This window comes from Monodelphis domestica, chromosome 1, assembly GCF_027887165.1.
Source record: "Monodelphis domestica isolate mMonDom1 chromosome 1, mMonDom1.pri, whole genome shotgun sequence".
Taxonomy (NCBI): Eukaryota; Metazoa; Chordata; class Mammalia; order Didelphimorphia; family Didelphidae; genus Monodelphis; species Monodelphis domestica.
The window spans coordinates 178,060,046-178,084,597 of record NC_077227.1 but is presented as its reverse complement, the minus strand read 5'-3'; the positions used below and the strand labels follow the sequence as shown (position 1 = coordinate 178,084,597).

General features: G+C 51.3%; 1 protein-coding gene across 10 annotated transcripts in view; it reads right to left on the bottom strand.

The window, feature by feature from the left end:
• Nucleotides 1–188: 188 nt before the first annotated feature.
• CARMIL3 (capping protein regulator and myosin 1 linker 3) overlaps nt 189–24,552 on the bottom strand; it is a 28,788-nt gene continuing 4,424 nt past the window's right edge. The window contains exons 6-40 of one of the 10 annotated variants that reach the window (XM_056810085.1): nt 24,286–24,383; nt 20,538–20,608; nt 20,324–20,397; nt 19,995–20,070; nt 19,821–19,909; nt 18,798–18,892; nt 18,521–18,607; nt 18,128–18,237; nt 17,552–17,629; nt 16,857–16,933; nt 16,412–16,519; nt 16,259–16,328; nt 15,146–15,227; nt 14,904–15,000; nt 14,497–14,551; nt 14,230–14,402; nt 13,457–13,525; nt 13,211–13,304; nt 13,010–13,108; nt 12,582–12,710; nt 12,142–12,255; nt 10,567–10,742; nt 10,079–10,166; nt 9,705–9,845; nt 9,335–9,398; nt 8,935–9,143; nt 8,203–8,306; nt 6,495–6,816; nt 5,969–6,097; nt 5,769–5,847; nt 5,584–5,673; nt 1,299–1,414; nt 1,059–1,221; nt 679–804; nt 189–564 (exon numbers count right to left, since the gene is read on the bottom strand). In XM_056810085.1, the coding sequence (XP_056666063.1) occupies nt 506–564; nt 679–804; nt 1,059–1,221; nt 1,299–1,414; nt 5,584–5,673; nt 5,769–5,847; nt 5,969–6,097; nt 6,495–6,816; nt 8,203–8,306; nt 8,935–9,143; nt 9,335–9,398; nt 9,705–9,845; nt 10,079–10,166; nt 10,567–10,742; nt 12,142–12,255; nt 12,582–12,710; nt 13,010–13,108; nt 13,211–13,304; nt 13,457–13,525; nt 14,230–14,402; nt 14,497–14,551; nt 14,904–15,000; nt 15,146–15,227; nt 16,259–16,328; nt 16,412–16,519; nt 16,857–16,933; nt 17,552–17,629; nt 18,128–18,237; nt 18,521–18,607; nt 18,798–18,892; nt 19,821–19,909; nt 19,995–20,070; nt 20,324–20,397; nt 20,538–20,608; nt 24,286–24,383 (3,811 nt within the window). In that variant the 3' untranslated portion in view covers nt 189–505. The remainder of the gene's footprint in view (nt 565–678; nt 805–1,058; nt 1,222–1,298; nt 1,415–5,583; nt 5,674–5,768; nt 5,848–5,968; nt 6,098–6,494; nt 6,817–8,202; nt 8,307–8,934; nt 9,144–9,334; nt 9,399–9,704; nt 9,846–10,078; nt 10,167–10,566; nt 10,743–12,141; nt 12,256–12,581; nt 12,711–13,009; nt 13,109–13,210; nt 13,305–13,456; nt 13,526–14,229; nt 14,403–14,496; nt 14,552–14,903; nt 15,001–15,145; nt 15,228–16,258; nt 16,329–16,411; nt 16,520–16,856; nt 16,934–17,551; nt 17,630–18,127; nt 18,238–18,520; nt 18,608–18,797; nt 18,893–19,820; nt 19,910–19,994; nt 20,071–20,323; nt 20,398–20,537; nt 20,609–24,285; nt 24,384–24,552) is intronic. The other 9 variants (XM_056810091.1, XM_056810088.1, XM_056810086.1 and 6 more) reach the window with 9 other exon arrangements.

Genomic DNA, 24,552 nt, shown 5'->3' with positions numbered 1-24,552 from the left:
CTCCCTCCCCACCAGAAGTTTCCCCCTCATTGGAGAGGGGCTGTCTGATTTGCCATGTCTTCTCTCAGCAGGGAGATGGTGATGAGAGCTGGGCAGCTGCAGAGCTGGGGTGACTGTGTCTGTGGGGAGGGGGATGAGACAGCAGGGTGATGGGGGCAGTGGGTGGCAGAGAGATTCAGAGGCGGGTAGTCATTTTGGTTTCTTTATTCTGTACAAGTGAAGAGAGATCCCCCTCAGGGTAGAGGGACGAAGATCCACCCCCCAACCCCACCCATGAGGAGGGAGAAAAAGCTTCTCCCTCCCCCCACCACCAAAGGAGGAGAGACAGAGACAATCCCCCTCCCACTAAGGAGATCTCTCCTCAACTGTCCCCATCCTCCCCTGCCCCTATGGGGTCAGGAAGGAGGAGCTTGGGGATGCTGGGGGAAGGGGGCATCTGAGTCTCTGTTAGGCACATGGCTAGGGGGAGGGTCGGGGTGGGGGAGAAGGTTCATGGAGGGCAGTATCAGTCTGTTCCGAGTTCACTGGTTCCTGTGGGAGACAAGCCACAGGTCGGGTAGTTTTCTGGGAGGGAAGGGGTAGGGAGACGAGGTAAGAGGTGGGCAGAATGGGCACAACCGGATCAGGGTAGAGGAGAAGGGCTCGTGGGGCCGAGGGATATTCCCATGTCCCACTCACCCTCTCCCCCTGAACCTGGAGGGTCAGGGGGCCTGCTCCGGTCGGGCTCCAGCTTGTCGCAGGACTGTGCTCTCCGAGTCCTCTTGGGTTTCAATGGGGCTGCTCTTCGTCCCACAGTGGGGAGTCCTGAATTAAGAGTTCAAACCCCAGAGGGGTACTGGGTTCATTCCCAATGCCATTCAAGGCCACTTTAGCTTGGTGCCCCCTGCCAGAAACCAGCTACTTCAGAAGATGGAAGTCGAGAGCTCCCCTCCTCCTCTTTTAGGTTTGAGGTTCTTGGAGCAGATGGGAAGGAGCCTCTAGGCCCCCCAGTTGGAGTCAGCCCTCCATCTTCCCACCTCCTCTTAGCTGATCCCATTGCCCCTAAGTTCATACTTCACCTTGGGTCTCTGGTTCCTCTTGATCTCGATGAGAACCCAGCCTCTGTCTGGGCTTTGTGGCAGTTGGGGCCTCAGCCTCCTCTCTGTTCCCTGCCTCCACTGGAGGCCTCCGGCCCCGGGGCACAGCTATAGGTTTGGGGGGCCGTGGAGCTACAAGGAGATCCTGGAGAGGCAGGGGACACCTCAGTCCCATTCATCCCAAGGTGGTTCCTCACTATCTTCTGTCCCCCCACCTCATACCTTGGTGCTTCTGGCTGGAATCTCCCTCTCTGAGTGTAAGACCCCCTCTTCTCCCTCCACATCAATGGGGGCTGGGCTGGGGCTCTGCCGGCTGTTGCTGGGGGCACTCTCCTCAGCTGGGGGGCGGGGAGAGTACAGGAAGAAGAGAGGAAGCCGGTAGAATCTGTTAGTTCTCCCTCCTCCTTAGCCATTCATTTACTCCTGCTGCTTCCTCAAAGCCCACACGTGTTCCACACAGAGATGGTCTAAGGAATTTAGCTTGCCAACCCCCCAGCCCCCAATTCCTTCTGTTTCCTCCTGGCATCATCCTGTTACTTGCCTTGCCTCCAAAGTCCCCCATTCCTGGGCCTGTGCCTGCTCAAGGGCTATGTGGAATATGCCAATTCTGGATGCAGTGGGAAGGAAGGGAACTGGCCACGTGCATAACCTTCCCACTGGAGCCACAAACTCTAGAACCAGTCAGGAACCCCAGAGCCTATCAGGGCTCAGTCAGGACCCCAGAATCTAGCAGGGCAGAACCTACCAAGGAAAATCCAGAGAGCCTGGAAACCACTGGGAGACCCTCAAGAAGGTAAATAGCTCCTATTAATTCTATGGGCCATTGGCCAGGCTGCTGGTTCTAGAACCACATATACCAAGCAGTTCTGTTCATTTTGCCTCTGTCCAGTTTACAGCCTATGGAAAGGTGCTTCAAGTGTGCTCTTTCTCTCTCTCCCTGCTTCTCTCTCTTTTCTCTTGCCTTCCCTTCCTCCCACAGTGGCTTTATGCTCTGCCTAGGAACAGGCATGGAGAATGGCTGTAATGGTGGTGGTGGAGGGCAGCTTAATGACGGAGAGTCTGGTATTGTTCCTGTCCCTTTTCTTCCTCCAGGTTGGGGTGGGTGGGGGGTAAGGTTTTCCTAGAGGGACTTGCCCGCTCTACGTCAGTGGGTGTCAACACCCTGTGGGTAGATTTAGTCAGTTTCTGATCCTAAGACAAGTGATGTGGGTCAGGGAAGGAGAACAGCCTCAGGGGCTTTCGAGAAATATGTGCAAAGATTTATTTTAGATGCTTAACTGGAAATACTTTCAAACGATCCGATCCCTGGGATGGAGACTGTTCCTCTAGGTAGAGTGTTGGGAATACAGCTCTATCACAGACTCAGAAGAATTTGGTCTCATCTTAGTCTACTGTGTTTGTGGGAGAGAGGAAAGGGTACATAATAGAATAATGGCGATGCTGATGCTGATACTAACAACTCACATTTTTATGGCTTTATATAGCTTCCAAAGCATTTTTCTTATAACTACTATGTGTAGGAAAAATAAGGTAAGTATTTTTACTCCTATTCTACAGATTAAACAATTGAGGTTTAAAAAGATGAAATTACTTGCACAGTTATAGAAATGAAATGTAAAACAAAGCCTGTCTTTGCCATCCACTGTTCTAGCTCTGGGAAACAAACAACTTTAGTGAGGAAGACTTTGCCTTTAAGGGATCTCCAGTCTAGCAGGAGGAGTTATAATCTCTAAATATCTGAGCCCAGGTTTTTTGGCTTCAAGCACAGTGCCATTAGGTCTAGGCTAGGTCATTTCTAGTTCCCAAATCTATCCCTAAGTCTATGACTCTCTGAGCACTAACCTCTTTGTGTGTCACTGATGGTGGTGGAGCACATGAAAGGCAGGAATGGTGGAATGGGGAACGCCAAAGAAGGATGTTCTTATGGAATTCAACAGATGCAAATCAAACATATGGCAGTGGTCAGTGATTTGCTTCCATAGACCCCTCCTTCAGGAAGCCTTCCCTGATCTCCTGGAGCTGTTTCTGACCTTTCCTCTTAAATGATCCATAGCATTTAGTTTTGAATCATTCTAATGCATCTATAATTCATATATATGTATATATATATATATATATATATAAAGTCCTTATCTTCTGTCTTAGAATCAATATTGAGTATTGCTTCTAAGGCAGAAGAGTGGTAAAGGGCAGATAATGGAGTTGAAGTGACTTGCCCAGGGTCACACAGCTAGGAAGTATCTTCGGTCATATTTGAACCTAGGGCCTCCCATTGCTAGGCCCAGCTCTCAATCCACTGAGCCACCTAGCTGCACCCTATCATATACTATTGTATGTTTATTTTTATAATTTAGTTTATTATGTGTATATGTAATATATTATTATTGTTTATTTTGCATCTTATCTCCTTACAAGGTTGCAAAATCTTTGAGGACAAGCTGCATATATTTTTAAATTTTTATTTGTTTTAAACCCTTACTTTTCCTCTTGGAATCAATAGTATATATTGATTCCAAGGCAAAAGAATGATAAGGGCTAGGCAATGGGGGTTAAGTGACTTGCCCAAGGTCACACAGCTAGGAAGTGGCTGAGGCCAAATTTGAACTTAGGACTTCCTGTCTCTAGGCCTGGTTCTTAGCCCATTGAGCTACCCAGCTGCTCCCATATTTTTTCTAAACTTCACATCTAGTCCAGTAGCCTATGCACAGAAGGCACTTTAATAAATGTTTGCTATATTGTCCTGGAATCTTACAGATCATTTAAGTAAACCCTTAAATATTTGTGGGACTAGATCAGTCCCTCTCTTTGCTTTGCATTCCTTCAGTCTATATGTATATATAGATATGGATAAATATATATATACACATATGGAGTTGCATTTATATTACAGAAAAAAACCACCCTTCCTGACTCTTCTAATGAAGTCCCTAGGACAGGTGCATCCTTTTCTTAGAGTGGAATTCTGTTCAAATGAATACCTCATTGGAATCATGCCCAAGCTCATAGGAGCTGAAGGTGATGCATTATCCACGAAGTTACTAGTTAAATAGGCAATGAACAAAAGCCCTTTGAATCCTGTAGGGGAAGGAGGGAGGATATCACACACCATTCCCTCTTCTCTGACCTTCCCAATATCTAAGGCCCCACCTCCACTTTTCCTGCCCAAGTAGTACAGAAATATAAGACTTTGGAACTGGAAAGGGCATGAGATATCTTCTGTCTCCTCAGATGAGAAACCTGAGGACCAGAGGTAGTCCATTGCCAAAGATAACACTGTTAGTGGGGCAGTGGATAAAACATTTGTGCCTGAATGACTTGTTTTCTGGGTTCAAATCTGCCCTGGGACATGTACTAGCTGAGTGACCCTGGACAAGTCATTTCATTTCACCTCTGTTTCCTCATCTGTCAGATGAGCTGGAGAAGAAAATAGCAAACTATTCCAGTATCTTGCCAAGACCATCCCAAACAGGGTCACAAAGAATCAGACAGAACAGAAGAATGACTAAACAAGGACAACAACATTGTGGGTGATGGAGCTGGGACTAGAACCAAGGTGGGGACTGCCTCAATTACTACACCAACTCTGGGATCTTGGGAGGGGTGTAGCTCCGGTGGCAGGTTTGGGAGAAATGTCTGAGGTGGGGAAAACCCAAGGGTGCTCAGTGGTGTGGAGGACCAAAGGCTGGGCTCTGGCTCTCTTTCCTCCAACTCTCATACAAAAACTTCCAATCAAGTGTTTTCTTTGTAGGGACCAGAGCATGGATAAGGACCAAAGAAAATGTTTGCTATATGAGGTTGTTTGTTGTATTGAATGTGTTATGGTTCAATCTCCAAAGCTCTCTGTTCTAGAATATCCACTTTGTTGTTGTTGTTTTTAAAGACCTTCTGTCTTGGAATCAATGCTGTGTATTGGCTCCAAGGCAGAAGAGTGGTAAGGGCTAGGCAATGGGGGTCAAGTGACTTGCCCAGGGTCACCCAGCTGGGAAGTGTCTGAGGCCAGATTTGAACCTAGGACCTCCCACCTCTGGGCCTGGCTCTCAATCCACTGAGCTACCCAGCTGCCCCCTATAATATCCCCTCTGTAAAGATAATTTTATACCTTTGTGCATATGGTATTTTATAAATGACCTGGTCTTTTGAGTGTGTTTATGCCTCCTCCTCTCTATGGACTATATAAACTCTTCAAGGGCATGTCTTTTAGTTTTAATTTTTTAAACTCTTACTTTCTGTTTTAGAATCAATACCGCTTATTGGTTCCAAGGCAGAAGAGCAGTAAGAGAGTGGCAATGGGGGTCAAGTGACTTGACCAGGGTCATACTGCTAGGAAGTGTCTGAACTCAAATTTTAATCTAAGTCCTCCTGCCTCTAGGTCTGGCTTTCAATCCATTGAGTCACCCAGCTGCCCCCTTTATTCTTTTTGAATTTTTGTTTTCCGCTTTCTCCCCAACCCATAGGCTGGCACCTAGCTCAGCCAATGTTGCTGACCGACTAAGGAAGCTGCCAGTACCTATGTGCCACGTAGCCTCAGCTCGACGCATGGCGCTGAAACTCGGCTTGGTGCTCTGGGCAGGTGGAGGGGGCTTCCAGGCCCCGGGCCCTGCAGCGGGGAGGGGGAAGGAGGTGGTAGGGTCAGAAGAGGCTGGGTAGTGTGGGAGAGGGGGAGAAAGGTGGTGGTGCTAACTCTTCTTTCACCTGCATCATCAGAAGCTCTCCGCCTCTGCCAAGGCTGGATGCTGCTCTCCAGGTCGGTGTCTGTACCCTGAAATGAGAGCTAGGGAGTGGGAGCGGTAACAAGAAGTGGGACAGCACCAGGGCGACCACCAAACTCTGTAGGGAAAGAAGAGAGACGATTCCTCCCCTTCCCTCCATCCAGTTCCCTATTCCTCTCTTACCTCCTGCTTCCCATCAAAGCTCCAGCCCTTGGCTCGGCCCATCCCAGGGAGGGCGATACCATGAACTCTTGCTGACTGCATCACTGCAGACACTGGGACTCCCTCTCCTGGCTCTGCCCCTTCCATGCCCTGGAATAAGAACCCAGCCCCGTTACGTACGGGAGACCCTTGTTGCCAACACTGATTCTGGATTAGACTCCAACTTCTCCAGGAGGAGCTGTCCATCAGCATCCTCAGAGATCTCTCTCTCTTCCTCTTCCCTGTCGTTCTCTCTCCCCATGTCCCTCCCTCCTTCTCTCTCCCCCCCCTTTCCTCTCTCTCCTTCTTCCTCTCCCTTCCCTTCTCTCCTCTCTTTCGTTCCCTCCCTCCTCACTAGCCCTTTGGTCAATCCCAGCAGGTCCCTGGTTTTTACCTTAAAAGGGAATCATTCATTTGCCCCCTCCCCCCTTTTGTCCCTGGAATTCTTCCGTTAAAAGCCTCTCAAATGGGTATATAGGGCAGGGAGAGGTTGGACTTTCTATCTTACCTGCTTTCTTCGGAAGGAGGGTCCCCGGCTCCCCCCCAACCCTGGGAGGGGGCCGCTTTCCTCCTCGGGACTCCAGCAGGGGGTGGAATTATCGCCAAGGCTTGGGGGATCTGGGGTAGGAGGGCTCTCCTGAGTTGGGGGTGGGGGAGGAGGTGGGGGCAAGAAGAGCTCAGGGGTGGGGGATCCTGGTCCCCGTTCCCCCTTGAAGCTCCGGGGGCGACGGAAGTGAAACAGGCCTCGCCGTCTCTTCTTCTGGAGAGGGGGCAGCGGGGCCTCTGCAGGACCCGGGCCAGGGCGCACTGTCCTCAAGGTCCGGGGATAGCTGGAGAGAGGGGAGGACTTAGATATGGGTGGGTCGATTTAATGACCCCACAAACTCCCACCATCTGGGAGACAAGCCTCTCAGATGAAATGTTCACAAGTACTAAGTCTGGCCTCTGAAAATCCTTACTGCTGGGAAGTTCTTCCTGCTATGCGACTTAAAGGTCTCTGGGTAGTTTCTTGCCTCTTGTAATGAATGACTTTCTCGGGAGCATAACCTTTAAGAGAACCTGAGACTAAATGACCCTTTGGCTTCTTAGCTTCCCACTGACTATTCTTAATAGGCTTCATTTTCCTCTGACACTCCTCTTAGCCAGCTCCAAGTTTTCAGGCCTTGTCTTCTCTGAGGAGCTGGCCTAGGCCTCCGGAAGTGATCTGACCTGTGGGGGGGCGCCGTAAGGCCTTTAAGGCAAGTATCACTGGCTTTGCTGGGGAGTCCAGGGCCTGGGAAACCTTGAAGCACTCCCAAGTGCCTGGCTGGTATTTCTATTAGACAGCTATTGGTCCGCTCCACCGTCATCTGCCACCCATGCTGTGGGCCTGACTTCCTGCTTAGCTCTCTACCTGTGTCCGGCTGCTCATTGTTTCTGGCTTCTGAGTAGAGGCTTTTTCAGTTAAGCTTGTGAGCCTTCTGGGGAATGTGAATAAGGCTTCAGGGAAAGAATGAAAGTAGGGGGAGGGAGGAGAACAGAGCTGAACTACCCCAGAGCTGGGGGCTCTGAGGGGAATCATTTTGAGAGAATTGTAAGGAATGGCTCCCCAAGAGCCACGGGGGATGTGACCGACCAAGTTCTAGAGCATTTTAACAATCAGGCCTCAGAACTTTTACTACCAAAGATTTTATACTTCTTATAGACTAGACTTCTTTAAAATGGCTTCATCTTCCCTGATCCTTTCTCCCTCCTTCTTGGCCCCAGCTCTTGCCAATTAACTTTTTTTTTTTAATCCCTTACAATCACTAAGTATTGGTTCCAAGGTGGAAGAGTGGTAGGGGCTAGGTAATGGGGGCTAAGTGACTTGTCCAGGGCCACACAACTAGAAGTGTCTGAAGTCAAATTTGAACCCAGGATCTCCTGTCTCTGGGCCTGGAGACCTATCCACTGAGCTGCTCAGCTGCCCTTGCCATCAATGAAGTTCTGAGGCATAGAGAATTTTGATACTTCATTTCTCTCTGTGTGTGTATGTATATGTATAATTCTTCCTGAGACTATAATTCTCAGAATTCACATTCTAGCTTTCGGACTTTGGGAAATTAGTCCAACACGTCTCAGTTACCTATAGTACGGCTCGGGTATGAAAGCACTGCTCTAGGAGGGGGCCTTGGAAGAGCAGAGTGGCCTATGGGCATGGCGTGGACAGTTTAACCCTTCCCACATGGGGGGCACACCTGGAACTTTCATCCATGACCCTCCGACTAAAGAAATCCTCAAGCCCCTCATCCAGGCGAGTGGCTGTCCCATTCTCCTGTCGGGTCCCAGGTCCTGGTGCCTGCTGGGAAAGGGACCATCATCTTAGCTTGAACAGGAGTTCCTGCCTTCCATTTCACACAGGAACCTCCTTTCTTGGGCGCCAAAGAAACCAGGAAGCTTGTCTACATACCCCACCCCCACCCTGTTTATGGGATATAGGGCCTTTAGATCTAAAGCTGGAAGGGACCTCAAAGAACATCTAATCCAGTTTCTTTATTTTACCAGTGAGGACCCTGAAGGATGAGGGGATGCCTCAGGTCACAAGCAGGAAGGAGCAGGGCCAGGATCTGAACCCAGGTCCAGCTCTAAATACACTGCTCTTTCTACCATATTACTATCTTCTATTCTATTGTATTCTACTGTATTTCTATATTCTACTATTTGTCTTTTGCTTCAAGTGAAAAAACAAACAAACAACCCAACTGGTTTCTTCTACTAGCTGCTAGGCAATAGTTTTCCATCTTTGGGTCCTTGTAGCTCACACTTATCTGTTAGAATGAGTACTTTCTACTCTGGTTATTACTTGGGGGCTTCAAATAGAGAGGCTGGGGGCTCTGGAATTTGGGGCCTTAATGCCAGAACGCTTAGGCCTGGAGTTACTAAATTGCTAAAGACTATCATGTTCCCCTGAAAGGCTCCCAGGGACTCACGCTGGGCCTGCCAGGCCCTGGGGGGGTGGTCCTGGGGGGCCTGGGCCGTCCTTGTGTCTGATGCCTCAGTTTGTAGCCATGGGTAGGCAGCTCTGACAGGCCCTCCCAGGAGCCACTGGGGGCGGGTTGATTGCCCCCTAGGGCTGAGAACCAGCCTGGGGGTACCCCCAGCCCCCCCAGCTGGCCCTCCATGTCCTGCGGACTCCCACCTGTGGGAATAGCTGTGTTAGAAAGGCTAGGGGTTGGGGAATCAGATTGGATGGTTAGGGAGAAAGGAAGAAACAAAAAAAAGTGGAGATCCAAAGAAAAGGGGTCAGAGAAAGAGACGGTCTTGAGAAAAGGGCTCACAAGGGTGGTGGGCAGGAAGGGAAGAAGCGGCTTAGGGCAGGGAGTGACTCACTGATGAAGGCAGAGACTGGCCGGATCTTGCGGCAACGTTTCTGTTTTTTGATAGCCATGGTATCCTGAGGGTAAGGGCAGGGTTAGTCCTGGGGTCCTTGGGAAACCTCGCTCAGAGCCCCCACTCCTGGTAGGAACAGAAGCGTGGCCTCCTTGGAGCTCTGCCCACCGCCCCGCTCCCTACAAGTCCGAGGTGTGTTAGGGGCAGAAACCAGGGCCTGGGAAAGACGGGGCTATGGGATGAGGTGAGAACTGCTGGTATGGACGGGGAGTGGAACCAGAGGGAGGCGCAAGCCACCCAGATGAAATGAGCAAAGCTGGTAGGGGCAGAAGAGGCGGCGGGGATGCACAGGGTTCTGTGGAAGCCTCACGATGTTGGTCCCGAGCTCATCGTCTGTGGTCTCTTCATGGTCGTGGCGGCCCCGGCCCCGGGCCTGGGAGGACACTTCTTGTCCTGGGCCTCCTCCGCCTGGTGGCTCTGAGAGGGTCCTCAACTGGGCCAGATGACGGGCCTGAGGAGGAGAAGAATGGGAGGCAGAGGGCTGACCCCCCTTTACTGGGGAAATGTTCTTTTCTGAATGTCAATCTCAAGGGACCAGTCCACTACCCATGATCCTTGTTGGCGGGCAGCAAGTCTGGGGAGGGAAGTGGGGGGTTCGTGAATGGGGCATTGTAGGGCAGGGATAGGGCCAGGGCCAGGACACGACGTAGGCTAGGTGTCCCCCACCAGGGCACAGATCCTTACCAGGCTCTTATGGGAGTGGTACAGCTCCTGTAAGATCTCATCCACAATGGAGTTGGTCAAGTAGGTGACGACCGAGAGCTTCACCTCACTGTGGACACGCTTGGGAGATCAGCACAGCCACCCACTTTCCCCTCACTCTGACCCCCTTGGGGTCTCCCTAGCCCTGAACCCCTTACGGAGATAAAGGTCAAATTAGTTGGTGGTAGATGGAGGGGGAGATGCCAAGACAGAAACTGATCCTGGCTCTAAAAACCCAGCACTAGAACTTCCAGGCCCATTTTTTTTTAGAATGTCTGTCCAGCCTTAGGTAGGAACATTAAAATCAGTTAATGATTTATTATTTTTAATGGAGATTTTACTCATTCATTATTCATTGTTAAGAGCAGCCCAGGGCCCCCTCTCCCCTAAGTACTCCGTTCTGGTTATTTAATCCCGCTGTGCTTGTCTCCCTTGCCCCAGCCCCTCACCCAAGCCCCGAAGGAGCTTACTCCAGTTTATTCTGAATGTCCTGCCCTGCCTGCTCTAGCAGGGCCCCCCGGATGAAGTTCCTGGGCACGGTGACCCGCTCTGCCACACTGCTCAGCATCTTGTTGTGGCCTTCAGCCACTCGCATCGCCACTGGGCACAGCTCCTGAGTCAGGCTGACCATTGACTCCAGGATCACCTGGGGTGGGGAGACAGGAGGGCCAGAGTCCACAGAGGGGAAACTGCAGCTCAGCTAGGCTGCAACTCGCCTATGGTTATATATCTTCTATAGCTCAGGACCGTGCTCTTTTTACTACATAATACTGTGATACTCTACTCGTGTGTGGGCTAGAGAGAAGATGGGGAGAGAGGGAAGAGAGAGGGAGGGAGAAAGAAAGAGGGAGAGAGACAAAGAAACAAGGGGGGACAGAGAAAGGGACAGGAGAAGAGAGGAGACAAAGAGAGAGATGAATAGAGGGAGAGAGAGACACAGGAAAAGAGACAATGAAAGAGGGGAGGAGACAGGGACAGAGAAAAATGAATAGAGGGAGAGACAGGGAAAGAGGCAGAATAAGAGAGAGGGAGGAAGAAAGAGAGACAGGGAGAGGGGGAAGAAAGAGACAAAGATGAAGAGAGGGAGGGAGGGATACAGAGAAAGGGAGACAGTAGGAGGAAGGAGGGAGAAAGAGAGAGACATAGAGAGAGAAAGAGGGAAGGAGGAGGGAGGGAGAGAGATGGAGACAGAGAGGGAGAGTCAAAAGACAGAGAAAGGGAGGGAGGGAGAGAGGGAAGAGGGAGGAAGAAGGAGGGAAAGGGAAGAAGAGAAACAGAGAGAGATGAAGAGGAGAGGGAGAGACAGGGAAAGAGGCAGAATAAGAGAGAGGGAGGGAGAAAGAGACAGACAGGGAGAGGGGGAAGAGAGAGACAAAGATGAAGAGAGGGAGGGAGACAGGGAAGAGGGAGGAAGAAGGAGGGAAAGGGAAGAAGAGAAACAGAGACAGAGATGAAGAGGAGAGGGACCCAGAGACAGAGAGAGTCAGTCAAGAAGACAGGGAGAGAGGAGAGGGGAGAGAAAGGGAGAGATAGGAGAAATGAGGAAAGGAGTCAGAGACAGAGATGGAGAGGAAGGAGGAAAACTGCATGATACACTGGAAAAATACCTCTGGAATCAGAGTACATGGGTTCAAATCTTGATATTAATTACTCAAGGGACCATGGATAAATGACTCAGTCTTTCAGTGGTGCTGGTGGGATGGACTAGAAGACTTCCAAGGTCCCTTCCAGCTCTAAATCGATGACCTGATTATTCTTCCTCCTCCAAACACTTCAGAGTTCAGAAGGGTGTGTAAAGCTAAAGCCCAGAAGGGACAGGGTGGACAGTGTAGACCTGAGAGCTCAGGAAAGGGTCTCAGATACAGTTTTACAGCGGGGTCTCCCAACTGATATTTGTTGTTGTCCGGACGGATACCTTCTTGTTCAATGGTGGGGCCCCCCTGGGGTATTTCTGGGGTTTCCTGTCCTCGGGCAAGCACGACACCTGCTCTACCTTCCAACAGGCTCAGTTTTTGTCCTAGATGGTTTGTTCCCTCAGTTCTTACCTGCAGCTCCTTGTCCACAGCCTTGGATACCTCACTGGCCACTGACTCCAGTCTCTGACGAACAGGCCCATCACTGGCTAGGACATGGCCCAACTCATAAAGGCTTGGGAAGAGCTGGGGGAGGCGAATGTGGTTAGGAGGTCAGAAACTGGCTCTGCTCCCATCAGCAGCACTCGGGGTTGAGAGGACATTCTGAGGGGAGCGACGCTGGGGGCATCGCTGGGATACAGGGGAAGTCTCTGACCTTCTGGCTCCGGATGTTTCCTTGGGCTTTGGTTTGACTGTCCATCTCTGGCAATTTTGGGGGGGAGGGGCCGGTGGGGTCTGGAAGAGGCTGGGGTTGGGAGCCAGGGCTGTGGGGAAGGGGTGGATGGTAGCGTCTGGGGCTTGGTGCTAGTTGGCAAAGGCCCAGGTGTGGAGTGCAGAATAGGGTTGCTCACAGCCCGGGAGTTCTTGGCATCCTTGATGAGGTCTCTGGCGTAGAGCAGCTCATCTTGTACTGGCTCCAGGGGGCATAACCGCAGTGCCCGTACCTCCTCCTGGACTCGCCCGCATAGCCGCTGTAGCATCTGGGCCAGGGCCCAGCAGGGGGGTGTCAGGGAGGCATAGGGTAGGACGGGGGGAGTGAGTGAGCCACAGTGAACCCCTGGCTGGCCCCCCAACTCCACAGGGACCAGGAGGCCTCTGCCCTCCCTCTGGGGCATGTTGCAGGGCTCTGCTATAACAGGGCTCTTATCACTCATTCATGAAGCTAGGAGAGGGGAGCCTGGAGGTCTCTGGGGGACCTCAGTGGGTACTCCCCTCCCAGGCTTTTGTCTTCTCTCGTGCACCCCCTCATGCTCTGGGCCCCGCAGAGAGAAGCATTTACTTGCTCAGCACTGCTGGTGACGAGGCCTTGCTGCAGTCGGAACGCCTGCTCCTGCGGACAGGTCTGTGAGTGGTTGTTCCGGACAAGGCACCATTGGATCTAGAGATGCCCGGGGTGGGCGGCAGAGGCCACCTAAGCAGGTAGGCTCCTGTAGCCCACCCCACTCCAGCCTCCTGGCCCAGGACCCTCCCTGTCCCCCACCTTCTGCCAGACATCCTCGGTGCGCTCTGGGGCATTGCGATACGCCTGGGAGATGTCACTCACGGGGAAGGACATGAAGCGAAGTGTGTGATTGCTGTAGGGAGAGCCGGGAGGGAAGCGCTGTGGGCCTCCCCTCCTTCTCTCCATCCAAGTGCCCTGCCTTCATCCCCATCCTCAGACACCCAGGGAAGGCTGCAAAGGAGCAGCAAGTGAAAGGCCCGGGGTCTGGGGTCAGCACACACTCACCTCTCCAGGGCCCTTGCAATGTCCAGAAAACCCAGGGCTGAAGTGTTGTTCCGGTCCCACAAGATAGTCCTGGGGTAGGAGATAGGGGGAGGAGGAAGTGGGGAACCGGGTTCATCATTCCTACTTCTGGGGGCCTGGTTTGGGTGTCATCCTGCTTCTGGGAGGGTGATCAGGGCTCAGCTGTAGATATTGAGGATACACTGCAAGCCTTTGGGAGTTCCCTATTCCCGACTAATCGATTCTCTAAGGGTTGGGAAGAAAAGATTCTGTCATGGAGAGCCAGGCCTAGAGATGGGAGTTTGTAGGTTTAAATCCGGCCTTAAGACACTTCCTAGCTGGGTGACCCTGGGTAAGTCACTTAACCCCCATTGCCTAGCCCTTACCACTCTTCTGCCTTGGAACCAATACTTAGCATTGATTCTAAGATAGAAGATAAGATTTTAATAAATCCAAAAAGATTCTGTCATAGAGAGCCAGGCCTGGAGCTGGGAAGACCTGTGTTCAAATCTGATCTCAGACCCTTCCTAGCTGGGTGACCCTGGGCAAGTCACTTAACCCCCATTGCCTAGCCCTTACCGCTCTTCTGCCTTGGAATCCATACTTAGTACTAATTTTAAGACAGAAGATAAGGGTTAAACCCCTCCTCCCCCCAAAGGTTCTTCAGCAGCTCTAGGGATGAGGCGCCCTAGAATCTGGGGTGTCTGGGACATGGGTTTATGGGAAGGCAGCAGGGAGAAGCGGGGTGCCAAAGGCACAGGGTCAGGGGCCCTCACCGGAGGGAAGAGTTGATCTGCAGGGCCTTGGACAGCATCTTGGCCCCGATGTCCTCCATGCCATTGCCACTCAGATCCACCTTGGCCAGACACGTGTTGCTGCCCAGGGCGTTGATGAGAATGCTGGTTCGAAGCTTCAGCCTCGAGTCGGCCACGGACAGGGACTGCAGGGACTGTATGGGGGTGAGTGCGGAGATTTGGTGGCAGATTCTCGCCCATCCCCCCCCACTTCCGGGCCCCCTGCCCCCACAAGGGCCAGTCACTCACACAGTCCTCTTCCTGAATCAGCTGCACCAGTTTGTGGAGGATTTCTTCCAGGGTCCTGGAGAGAATCAGGGCTCAGAGGGTAAGGGGGGAGGGAATCCCATGAGGAGGGGCAGAGGAGGGAGGGGGTAGGACTGGCAGCAAATCTATAAAAATGAGGCCGCCACCCCTCGACTCCTGTGAGAAGGGCCTTGGGAGGACTACATGGGGTGGGACGTATACAAACCGCTATACATAGATGACGCTACTCTAGTTCCTCACAGGCTAGAGGGGAGAAAGTGGAGGTGAGATCGACGTGGCAGTCTTGGGGGGAGGCGCGGCCCGCCGGCTGGGGAATGCCTGGGTCCAGAGAAGCAGGGGCTAGACTGGGGCGCACGGGTTGGGGAAGGGGGAAGGGACGAATGACTCACTTAGCCTTGACATTGAAGTTCTTGCCCAAGAATAAGTGCTTGAGGGACTTGTTCTTGCCAAGTGCGGGCACTAATGTCAGGAGATCAGAGTCGAACCCTGGGCCAGAATCACAAGGAGGCGCTTGGGTGTCTGGCTCGACCTAGTCAGCGGAAGGGACTACGGCGCCCTCCGCCTCTGGGATTTCTCTGCCTCGCCGGGCCAGCCCCTTCCACCGCCTCGGTGGGCCCTCGATCCCTCTCACCATTGTCGGACAGGTCCAAGCTCCCCACGGCGCTGACGGCCCCGAGCTGCTCCTGGAGGACCTGGGCTCCTGCCGACCGGAGCTGCGGAGGAACAAGCATGGGGGCAGGAGGAGAGAGGGGACGGGGGACGGCTGTCCCGGGACTGTCGGCTCGGGGTCCGCCTGCAGAATCGAGGTCCTTCCACCCGGCCCAGCCCGGGCCAGCCTCGGAGGAGGAAGCACCGGCCTCACCAAGATGAGTCCCCAAGCCCTGTGTGTGAGGCCTGGGCCTCCATCATGGGGAGCGGGGGCAATGCCCCAAAGGAGTCATGCCCACCCAGCCTGCTGCCCCAAGGCCCCTTCTGTCCCCAGACTGGGAGCGGAGCATCCCAAGCTACAGCCCCTTCGGCCCCCTGGTGGGAAGCCTGAGACTCTCAGAGCCACGAGGGAAGAGTTAGTAAGTGGCGTCGGAGAAATGACCCCACAGGAAAAGGGCGCAGACACCGGGAAGGCCCGGCGGTGGTGGGGGAGGATACGGGGCTAGACAGGCAGTCCTAGGACGCGTCGGAGAGGAGAGCTCCATCATCACCAAAGTCACTTAATAAAGGTTTGCCGACGGACTCATGGAGGGTGAGACAGAAGGAAGGGGACCAAAGTCTCCCGGACCGCAGCAAGGGATAGAAGCTGGCCTGCCCAAACTGCTCTTTTTTTTTTTTTAAACCCTTACCTTCCATCTTGGAGTCAATACTGTGTATTGGCTCCAAGGCAGAAGAGTGGTAAGGGCTAGGCAATGGGGGTTAAGTGACTTGCCCAGGGTCACACAGCTGGGAAGTGTCTGAGGTCAGATTTGAACCCAGGACCTCCCATCTCTAGGCCTGGCTCTCCATCCACTGAGCTACCCAGCTGCCCCCTAAACTGCTCTTTTTAAATTTATTTTTATATATTTTTTAACAGACGAGGAAACGGATGCACCAAGAAATCCAGTGATTTGTCAGAGGTAAGTCACCAGGTGAATAAGCCATGGAGCCAGTGGTCAAACCTGGGTATTCTGGCTTCTGGGTATCCGTCCCAGGACATCACTGAGAAGTGGGGCAGAGAGAAGGGAGGGGGGAGCGGGGGCTTTGGGGCGCTCACCTCGCAGCTGCTCAGGTCCAGATGAAGATCACTGAGGTGGCTGTTGAGAGAGAGGCCCTGGAGGAGTGCCCTGTGTGCGAGGGAACAATGGCTGTCAGGGGGGTGGGGGTGGGAGGCAGGGGGGCTCCGGATCCCCACGCCAAGAGCCCCAACCTGAGGGCCTCCAGAGGCAGACGTGTAGCCGACAGGTTGACGTGGCTCAGTGTGTAAGCGCTGCTGAAAAACTGCTTGAAGGCTGGCGGAGCCTCTCGGCCCTTCCTGCTGGGGAAGGGAAAGAACAAGCATTTACTAAGCACCTACTGTGTGTGTGTGTGTGTGTGTGTGTGTGTGTGTGTGTATATATATACACCAGGCACTGTTCTAAGCTCTTTACAAATATTATATCCTTTGATCCTCACAATAACCCTGAGATAAGTATTATTATTATCCCCATTATGCAGCTTAGAAAACCAAGGCAGGCAGCCGGGGACAGCAAGAAGACAGGAACAAAGAGGCACGGATAAGTGTGCAAGCTGGGGGCACGTCCCCCCCTCCCGGCCCCCACATTTCCCTCCATCAGACCCCCCACGACTTCACCCTGCCCTATTCCAGAGGACACCTGTGGGAGCAGCTGTTGCGCGCCAGGTTGAGGTAGGTTAAGTGAGAACAGCAGCCATGGAGCAGGGCACCCAGCAGCTAGGAGAGGGGCACAGTACAGAATGGTTCCTGGTTTTGCTTTCCATTTCCTTGCACACACCCTCGCCTCTTTCCCGGCCCCTCTCCCAATTCCCGGGCTCTCTTGATATCTCAGTTTAGCGTGGGAGCCCTTGCACCCTTGAAATGAGCCCAGCTTTAATCCTTTCATCCACCATCTGTAATCTACTGGTTCACTGGTCCCCAAACCCCACTGAATCCACCGGCCCTCTGGTTGTAGGCCTCCTCTCCAACATAAAATGACAGCTGTAGAAGGGGAAGGATCTACAAGGTCATTTTGCCCAAGTCCCTCATTTTACACGCTAAGGAAACTGAGGTCTAGAGAGGTTGACGCAGAACGGAGCCTGGAATGTTTACAAAATAGTTTCTGCTATGCCTCATTCTTCTCTTCAGACCCTTATAAACACCAATCTCCCCCGTAATTCACTCTCTATCCCCATTTCTCTCCCCAGCCCCCTCATTCCAGCAGCAGGGAGCCTTGGGGTAGCCGGCCTCAGCCTTGGTCTCCTCATCTGCCCTCCCACAACCACACCCTTTCCCCCTCCCCATCTTTAGCTTGGCTCCACTCTCCCCAATCCCTTCTCGGGCCGTCCTCCTCACCAAGTCAATGGCGCAGTCGGTCGCAGACAGATCTACATGGACCAGGGCATTAGGCTGAGCCAGGAAACTGTACAGGACCTGGGACACGAGCAAAGGAGGGAAGGTAGGGGTAAGGGGTGTTGGCGTGAGACTTCAAGCTCCCCCTTTCCCAGGGACCACAGCACAGAGGAGGGTCCATCTCTGCCACCTGACCGGTTTGGTGAGTGACGGATCTCTGGTGGGCGGGGAGACACTTTAGGCTCTTCCTGAAGGGTCTGGGCATAGAGATTTATCTTCTTTGTGTGTGTATGTGGAGGGATTGGCTCCCAGCATACCTCGAGCTCTGGTCTTCGAGTCAGAAGACCTGTATTCAAGTTCTAGAGATGACATTTAATAGCTGGGTGACTTGGAGCAAGACAAGTAATCTTGCTGGACTTCTGTGTCCTCATTTGCAAAATGGGGATACTGTGACTTGTACTACCCACCTTACAGAACTGTTTTGAGGAAGGCACTTTTGTAAACCTATAAACGTCAATGTGAGTGATTATTATTAAAATAGGAAAGGACTTGGGGAGGGGTGGCTAGACCTTAACTCACATTGGCTTCATCAGTAGCGAGCAGCCCTGGGTTCTTGCTCAGGTCCAGGTGGCGTAGGGAGCTGGCAAAGGCTGGGTTGGCACCGAAGGTCTGGCCCAGCGCTAGGAGCCCTGGGCACATTGGGCAGTAGGCAACAGGTACATTTTCCCTCTTTCCTTCCCATCCTCTTTCCCCTTCTCTATCCTCCCCAAATGAGTGCTAGCTTCATGCCACCTCCCTAACTGTAAAGGTGGCCATGTTTCCTTTTCTTCTTCTTCCGAGGGACCAGAGATTTAATACTCCAAGAAGCAGGGGTTGGGGGGGTGCTGAGTTAGTCTCATAAAGGTCTTGGGGGCTTAGTAACTTGAGGAACCCACTCCCCCCAGCCCTGTAACGACCTCAGAGAGTCAGTACCTCGAGGGGAGATGGCAGTCTTAGACAGGCACAATTTGGTAAGGCCTGTGGGGAAGCAAAGGAGCTGCTGGCTTAGACTGAGAAGACCTAAGAGAGGAGACAAAGGATCCCCTTGAGGATCGGATGCATGAGGATGGAGGGTGGATTTAGGGCTAGGGTCAAGGATATAGTGGTTAGCATTAGAATTAGGGCTCAAACTGAGTTAGAATGAGGATCTGGGCTGGGACTAGGGTCTGATTTGGGGATTTCCAAGGGGATTCAGCTTTCCCACTCTCACCTTTGTCCTCGATGGGATTGTGGGATAGAGTCAGGGCATGTAGCACACAGTTCCCATTCTCCCCAAAGACCCCAGCCAGTTTCTGGGCAAAGTCCCTTCAGGGAAAAAAGAAGAAAGGTTTTATCTTGTGCTGGGATTACTCATGGCTCACTCTGACCCCTTCCCTAACGGCATCTCCTGTCCCCTCCCTGATCCTGGTTCCCAACCCTCCTGGTGACCTCGCTGCTTCTGGTACAGGCTGGATCACTGATCCTGCCTTCTGGGGCTGAGGGCTTCCCACCAGGGGTCCGTCTTGGAAAATCTGGGTATCCGAGAAGGAGCAGGGCCCCACAGGAGGCTTAGCCCGGGCACAGTGCCTTGCAGGGCTGCAGTTCAGGCTGCAAATACCAACATAAAACCCAACTAGGAATGTTTGTCTGGGAGAGAGCAACCAGGGGCAGCCAGGTAGGGTAGTGGATAGTCCTAAGCTTGAGTCAGGAGTTATCTTCCTGAGTTCAAATCTGGTCTCAGCCACTTACTAGCTGGGTGACCTGGGGCAAGCCATTTAACGTGTTTGTCTCAGTTCCCTCATCTGTAAAATGAGCGGGAGAAGGAAACAGCAAACGACTCTAGTATCTTTGTCAAGAAAACCCCAAACGGGGTCACCAAGAGTTAAAAGTGACTAAACAAGGAGTGTAATCAGACACAATAAAGGTTAGGCACAAAGGAGCCCGGCAGGGACACAGCCACTCAATTTGGCATTAATTATATGCAAATCATATGCAAGAGAGCAGTCTGCTGCCAGAGCATAGCAGGAATAGCATTGGACTGGGAATCGGGAGATGTGAGTTTCACTGGCTAGGTGTGTGACCAGTCAACAGTCACTCAGCCTCCTTGGGGCTTAGTTTCTTCATTTGTAAAATGGGAAGGGGCCGCACCACCGGAGGATAGACCCCTCCAGATCCCACATTCCACAGTTCTAGAATTAGAGCTCTGGGAGTGCTCCTGCTTGGAGGAAGCTGCTCCCAGCCTCCAGAGACTCACGTCTTGAGGCCAGCATTGTCTAGCACCAGCTCTTCTAGGCTCCCCGACTTGCTCAGGGTGTGTAGCACCTGTTCCAGAACCTCTGAGCCCTGAAAGAGGAGGATGCCAGGGTAAGGCCTGGGAGGGACAGTTTTCCCTTTCCCCTCCCGCCTATTGGCCCCTCCTGGTGCCTACCAAGCGTAGATCCTTGCAGTGGAGTTTGGTAAACCACTGGTTGTAAGCGAGAGCTGCCACCATCAGGGCCAGATCCCTAGTGGGGGAGATGGATAGACTGGCTGGAGAAGGTGGCAGGAGAAGTTGGCTGGGGAATTAGAGAAATGCAGGAAGCCTGGATGGGATGGAAGGGGGTAACTGGAAATGTTGGAGTCAAGGCGGAGGCAGGTTTTGAATTTCTAGGAAGAAGACACAGGCAGGGAGAAGCAGCAAAGCTTAAGGAGGAAAGGGGGAATGGATGTAGAGATGGGGGCTGGCCATTCTCGCCCCCTGCTGCCCCACCTGCTTACCGGCTCTCCAAGTGGCTGAAGTCCAAAAGATTGAACTCACGGTTGTCCTCTGCATGGTAGATCGTGTCCACATCCTAAAAGAGACGGACCCTGACTCTCTCTCGATTCCTGTCTCAGCCTCCCAGTTCCTTTCCCTTTCCCTCCTTCTTAGTTCCTCGATCCCATCAACACACCAAACCTTCTTACATCTGGAAACCAGTGGAGCCCAACTTACCCACTGCACCTCCTCTCGGCAGTGCAGTCCGTTGTAGTCACACAGAGCCGCGTAGGTCTCGGAGAAGCCACCTTCGGGGAGTGGGAGGTTTGTTGGTTCCCGATGAGAAGTGGAGTCAGGGGTCAAGGTCAAGGACAGCAGCGTGATGTAAAGGAAAGAACGATGCATTTGGAATACAAATCGGAAAAGGTTTGAATACAGACAACTGGTCTCAAAGCCAGAAAGACTTATTCCAGTCCTGACTCTTTTTACTGGCTGGGGGAGCTCTAGGCAAATCTGACAGTTTCTAAATTGCAGGAAAAATGCCAAGAGAGGATGCAGATAGGAAGCTCAGTGAATAGAGTGCTGGGCCCAGAGTAAGGAAGACCTGAGTTCAAATCTGACTTTGGACACTTACTAGCTAGGTAACCCTAGGTAAGTCACTATTTATCTTAATCCTTTGGAGAAGGAAATGGTAGATAGTTCTAGTATCTTTGCCAAGAAAACCCCATGGACAATTGGGATTCAGATGTGATTGAACAACAACAAATACTGACAGAGGAAGGCAACTCGGACAGATTTAATACTACAAGAAAAATGCAGACCTCTATGGACCAAGGAAGTTCCTCACCTGAAGCTTACCCAAAGTGCATGAATTCTCTTCTCTCCCTTGGTGCTGCCATCACCCTGGTGTAGGGATAGAGTGAGTACCCATCCTATGCCTATTTAATATATAGGCCTTCCTTTTCTTTTCATTAAAAAAAAAAAAAACCCTTACCTTCCTTCTTGGAGTCAATACTGTGTATTGGTTCCAAGGCAGAAGAATGGGAAGGGCTAGGCAATGGGGGTCAAGTGACTTGCCCAGGGTCACACAGCTGGGAAGTGTCTGAGGCCAGATTTGAACCTAGGACCTCCCATCCCTAGGCCTGGATCTCAATCTGAGCTACCCACCTGCCCCCCTTTTCTTTTAATTTGAAGAGGGCCAATGATATCACAGAATGATGTCTTGACTGGAGTATAAATTAGGTCATTGAAGTCCAATGTCAAGACAAAAGTCAGGGCGATTGTCCAGGATGCAGGAGATGATCTTGGTATTTTCGATGAGTGACTAAGCTCTAAGTACTTCACAGCTCCCTACTTCAACTGCCTTCATGGTCATTGGAATAAACTGTTCTCATCTGCCTCTTCTGCCCTGATGGAAGTCTTCTTATGCTCAGGACAGACATGCCCCTAATTTATTGAGGGGTTTGAGGCTTGTTGTTACCCTCAATGTGGTTCCACCCATCTGCCGAGACAGGTTTACTGAGGTGAAGCTGCTATGCATTCTACTGCTTCTTAGAGCCACAGGTGAGAGTTGGGTGACGGATGGATGCTAAAAGTAGATGAGCAGCCCTGAAAAGGGGCACTAGACCTCTCTGAATATCCTATACACCCCACTACATAGGCAGGAAACTGACCAATCTATTCTACACGCCCAAGTTTCAATCCTCTCCACTCTAAGGTGAGGCTGATGAGATAACGTCTAAGGCCCCTTTCAGCTCTAAAGTCATGTCTATGCCTCATCTCTCCAGCTGGTGACCTTGGGGAAATTATTTAATCTTGAAGAGCCTCAGTTTGCCATTAATATACTATTTATATTAAATATTAAAATGTGTACCTCCCTCCATACCTTATAGGATCATGAAAGTAATAATGGTTGATACTACTGGCTTGCCAAGCACTCTCTCTCTATTATATTATTTCGACCTCATCCCTTGTTTGCTTTTGCATAGGGCTATGATTTCACTGGTGTAGTCAGTTCCCAGTAGTGATAATTATGTGGCAACTATTTGAGGCCTTCTACTACAAGTATCTCCACTTCCTTTCCTCTCTCTTCTTAATTCTCTGCAAATCTGGCTTCTGACCTCATCACTCAACCAAAGCAGCTCTCTCAGAATTTACCAATGATCTCCTAAGGTCAAATCTAGTGAATGGCCTTTTCTCAAACCTCATTCTTCTTGGCTCCTCTTTTGCCTTTCACCCGTGTGATCGCCCTCCTCTCCTTAATGCTCTTTTCTCTCTAGGTTTTTGGGACACCACTCTCCACCTGATTCCCCTGCTACTTTTCTGACCACTCTTCAATTTCCTTTGTGGAATTCTCTATCCAAGTCATGCCCACTAACTGGGTGTCCTGCAGCATTTTGTATTGAACCTTCTCTCCTTCGTTCATACTATTTAATTTGGTGATCACATCAGCTCCCATGGACTTCTTATTATCTCTTTATGCTGATGATTCTCAGATCTATCTATCCAGCCCCCATCTCTCTGCTGACCTCCAGTCTTACATCTCCAACTGTTATTGACTCAGACTGCATGTAGAGTGAATTGAAGATGTCCAAAGCTGAACTCTTCAGTCCTTACTCTTAAGTGCTTCCCTGTCCCAAACTCCTCTAGTACAGTGGAGGATGCCACCATCCCCTCCATCCTCAAGGCTCACAACTTGGGTATCATTCTGGACTCCTGACACTATCTCTCACTCCTCATATTCAAGCTGTTTTCAAGACCTCGATTTCAACTTTGTAATCTCTTTAATACATCCCCTTTCTTCTGATACTGCCACCACCCTGGTACAGGCTCTGTCTTTTGCTTTTCTTTGTATTTCCCTGGATTAGTACAGTGCTTGGCACTTAATAAATGCTTATTATCATTATTTTTAAAATCCTTACTTTCTGTCTTAGTATCTAGTTCTAAGACAGAAGAGTAGCAAGGACTGGGCAATCAGGGTTAAATGACTTGTCCAGGGCCACCCAGGCCTTCTTGACTCCAACCTGGTGCTCTATCCACTGTGCCACCCAGCTGCCCCTTAATAAATGCTTGTTAACTGAATGCCTTAATAGTCTTAGTCATCTGGGGCACCAAGAGATTAACTGATTTATCCTCAATCACATAGCCAGTATGTCCCAGAATTAAAACTTGAACCCAGGTCTTCTTGAATCTAAGGATGACTCTATTCTGATGTGCTGCCTTTCATGAAGTATGTTCTATTACCAATATGATTCTAATTTTTTAGATAAAGAAATTGAGGCTTATATGAAGGTAAGTGATTTGCCTAGCAACTCACAGGGAATACATACCAGAGACAGGAATCTAGCCCAAGTCTCTCCTCAGTCTTTTCCATTACATCAGTAGGATGTAAGTTCCCTGAAGGCCAATACAATCAAAATACTTTGATTTTTGTCTTTTTATTCCCAGCACGTAACATAGTATGGTGGAGTCGATAGTGCTGGCCTGGGAGTCAGGAAGACTCCTCTTCCTGAGGTCATATCGAGCCTCAGACTCTAGCTGTGTAACCCTGGGCAAATCACTTAACCGTGTTGGCCTCAGTTTCCTCATCTGTAAAATGAGCTGGAGAAAGAAATGGAAAATGACTCCACTCTGTCAAGAAAACTCCAAATTGGGTAAAGAAGAATCAAACACGACTGAAAAAAAGACTGAACAACAGCTTAGCATCATGTAGGCCCTTAATAAATATTTGTTGAGTTATATAAGAAGCTGCTCATTATAAGAAAATTATTCTGTAACGTGATCCATAATAATGAGCCAAAATTAAAAACTGATGACCCCTCAAGGGCAGTGAGTGATCGAGTCTCCTCGTCTTTGGGCCCTGCACAGTGTTCTGCGTGCAGTCCTGCTGCTGCCAGGGATGGGCTGGGATGCCTAAGATCAGGGACAAAGCTGGGTTTAGGGTCAGTGGTCTCTTTGGTTGGGGGGGAGGGTGTCTCATGCTCACCACAGACACTGTGGGTGGTGGACGTGGAGGTCTCAGAGTTGGGGGATGTGTCCCGGGGCCCCTCAGGGGTCTCAGGGTTTCCACGCCGGATCAGGCACCTGGGGAAGTGATGTGCACAGCCCAGTTGAGAGAGTTTTCTTTAATTCCTTGCAAACCCCAGCTTTAGCATCCCTACTATAGGAAAGAAGTCTCCCATCCCCACTTTCCCCTGTGATCCACATCCCTCTGCTTTGTCCTGACAGCATGGGAGCCTTCTTGGCGCTGTGA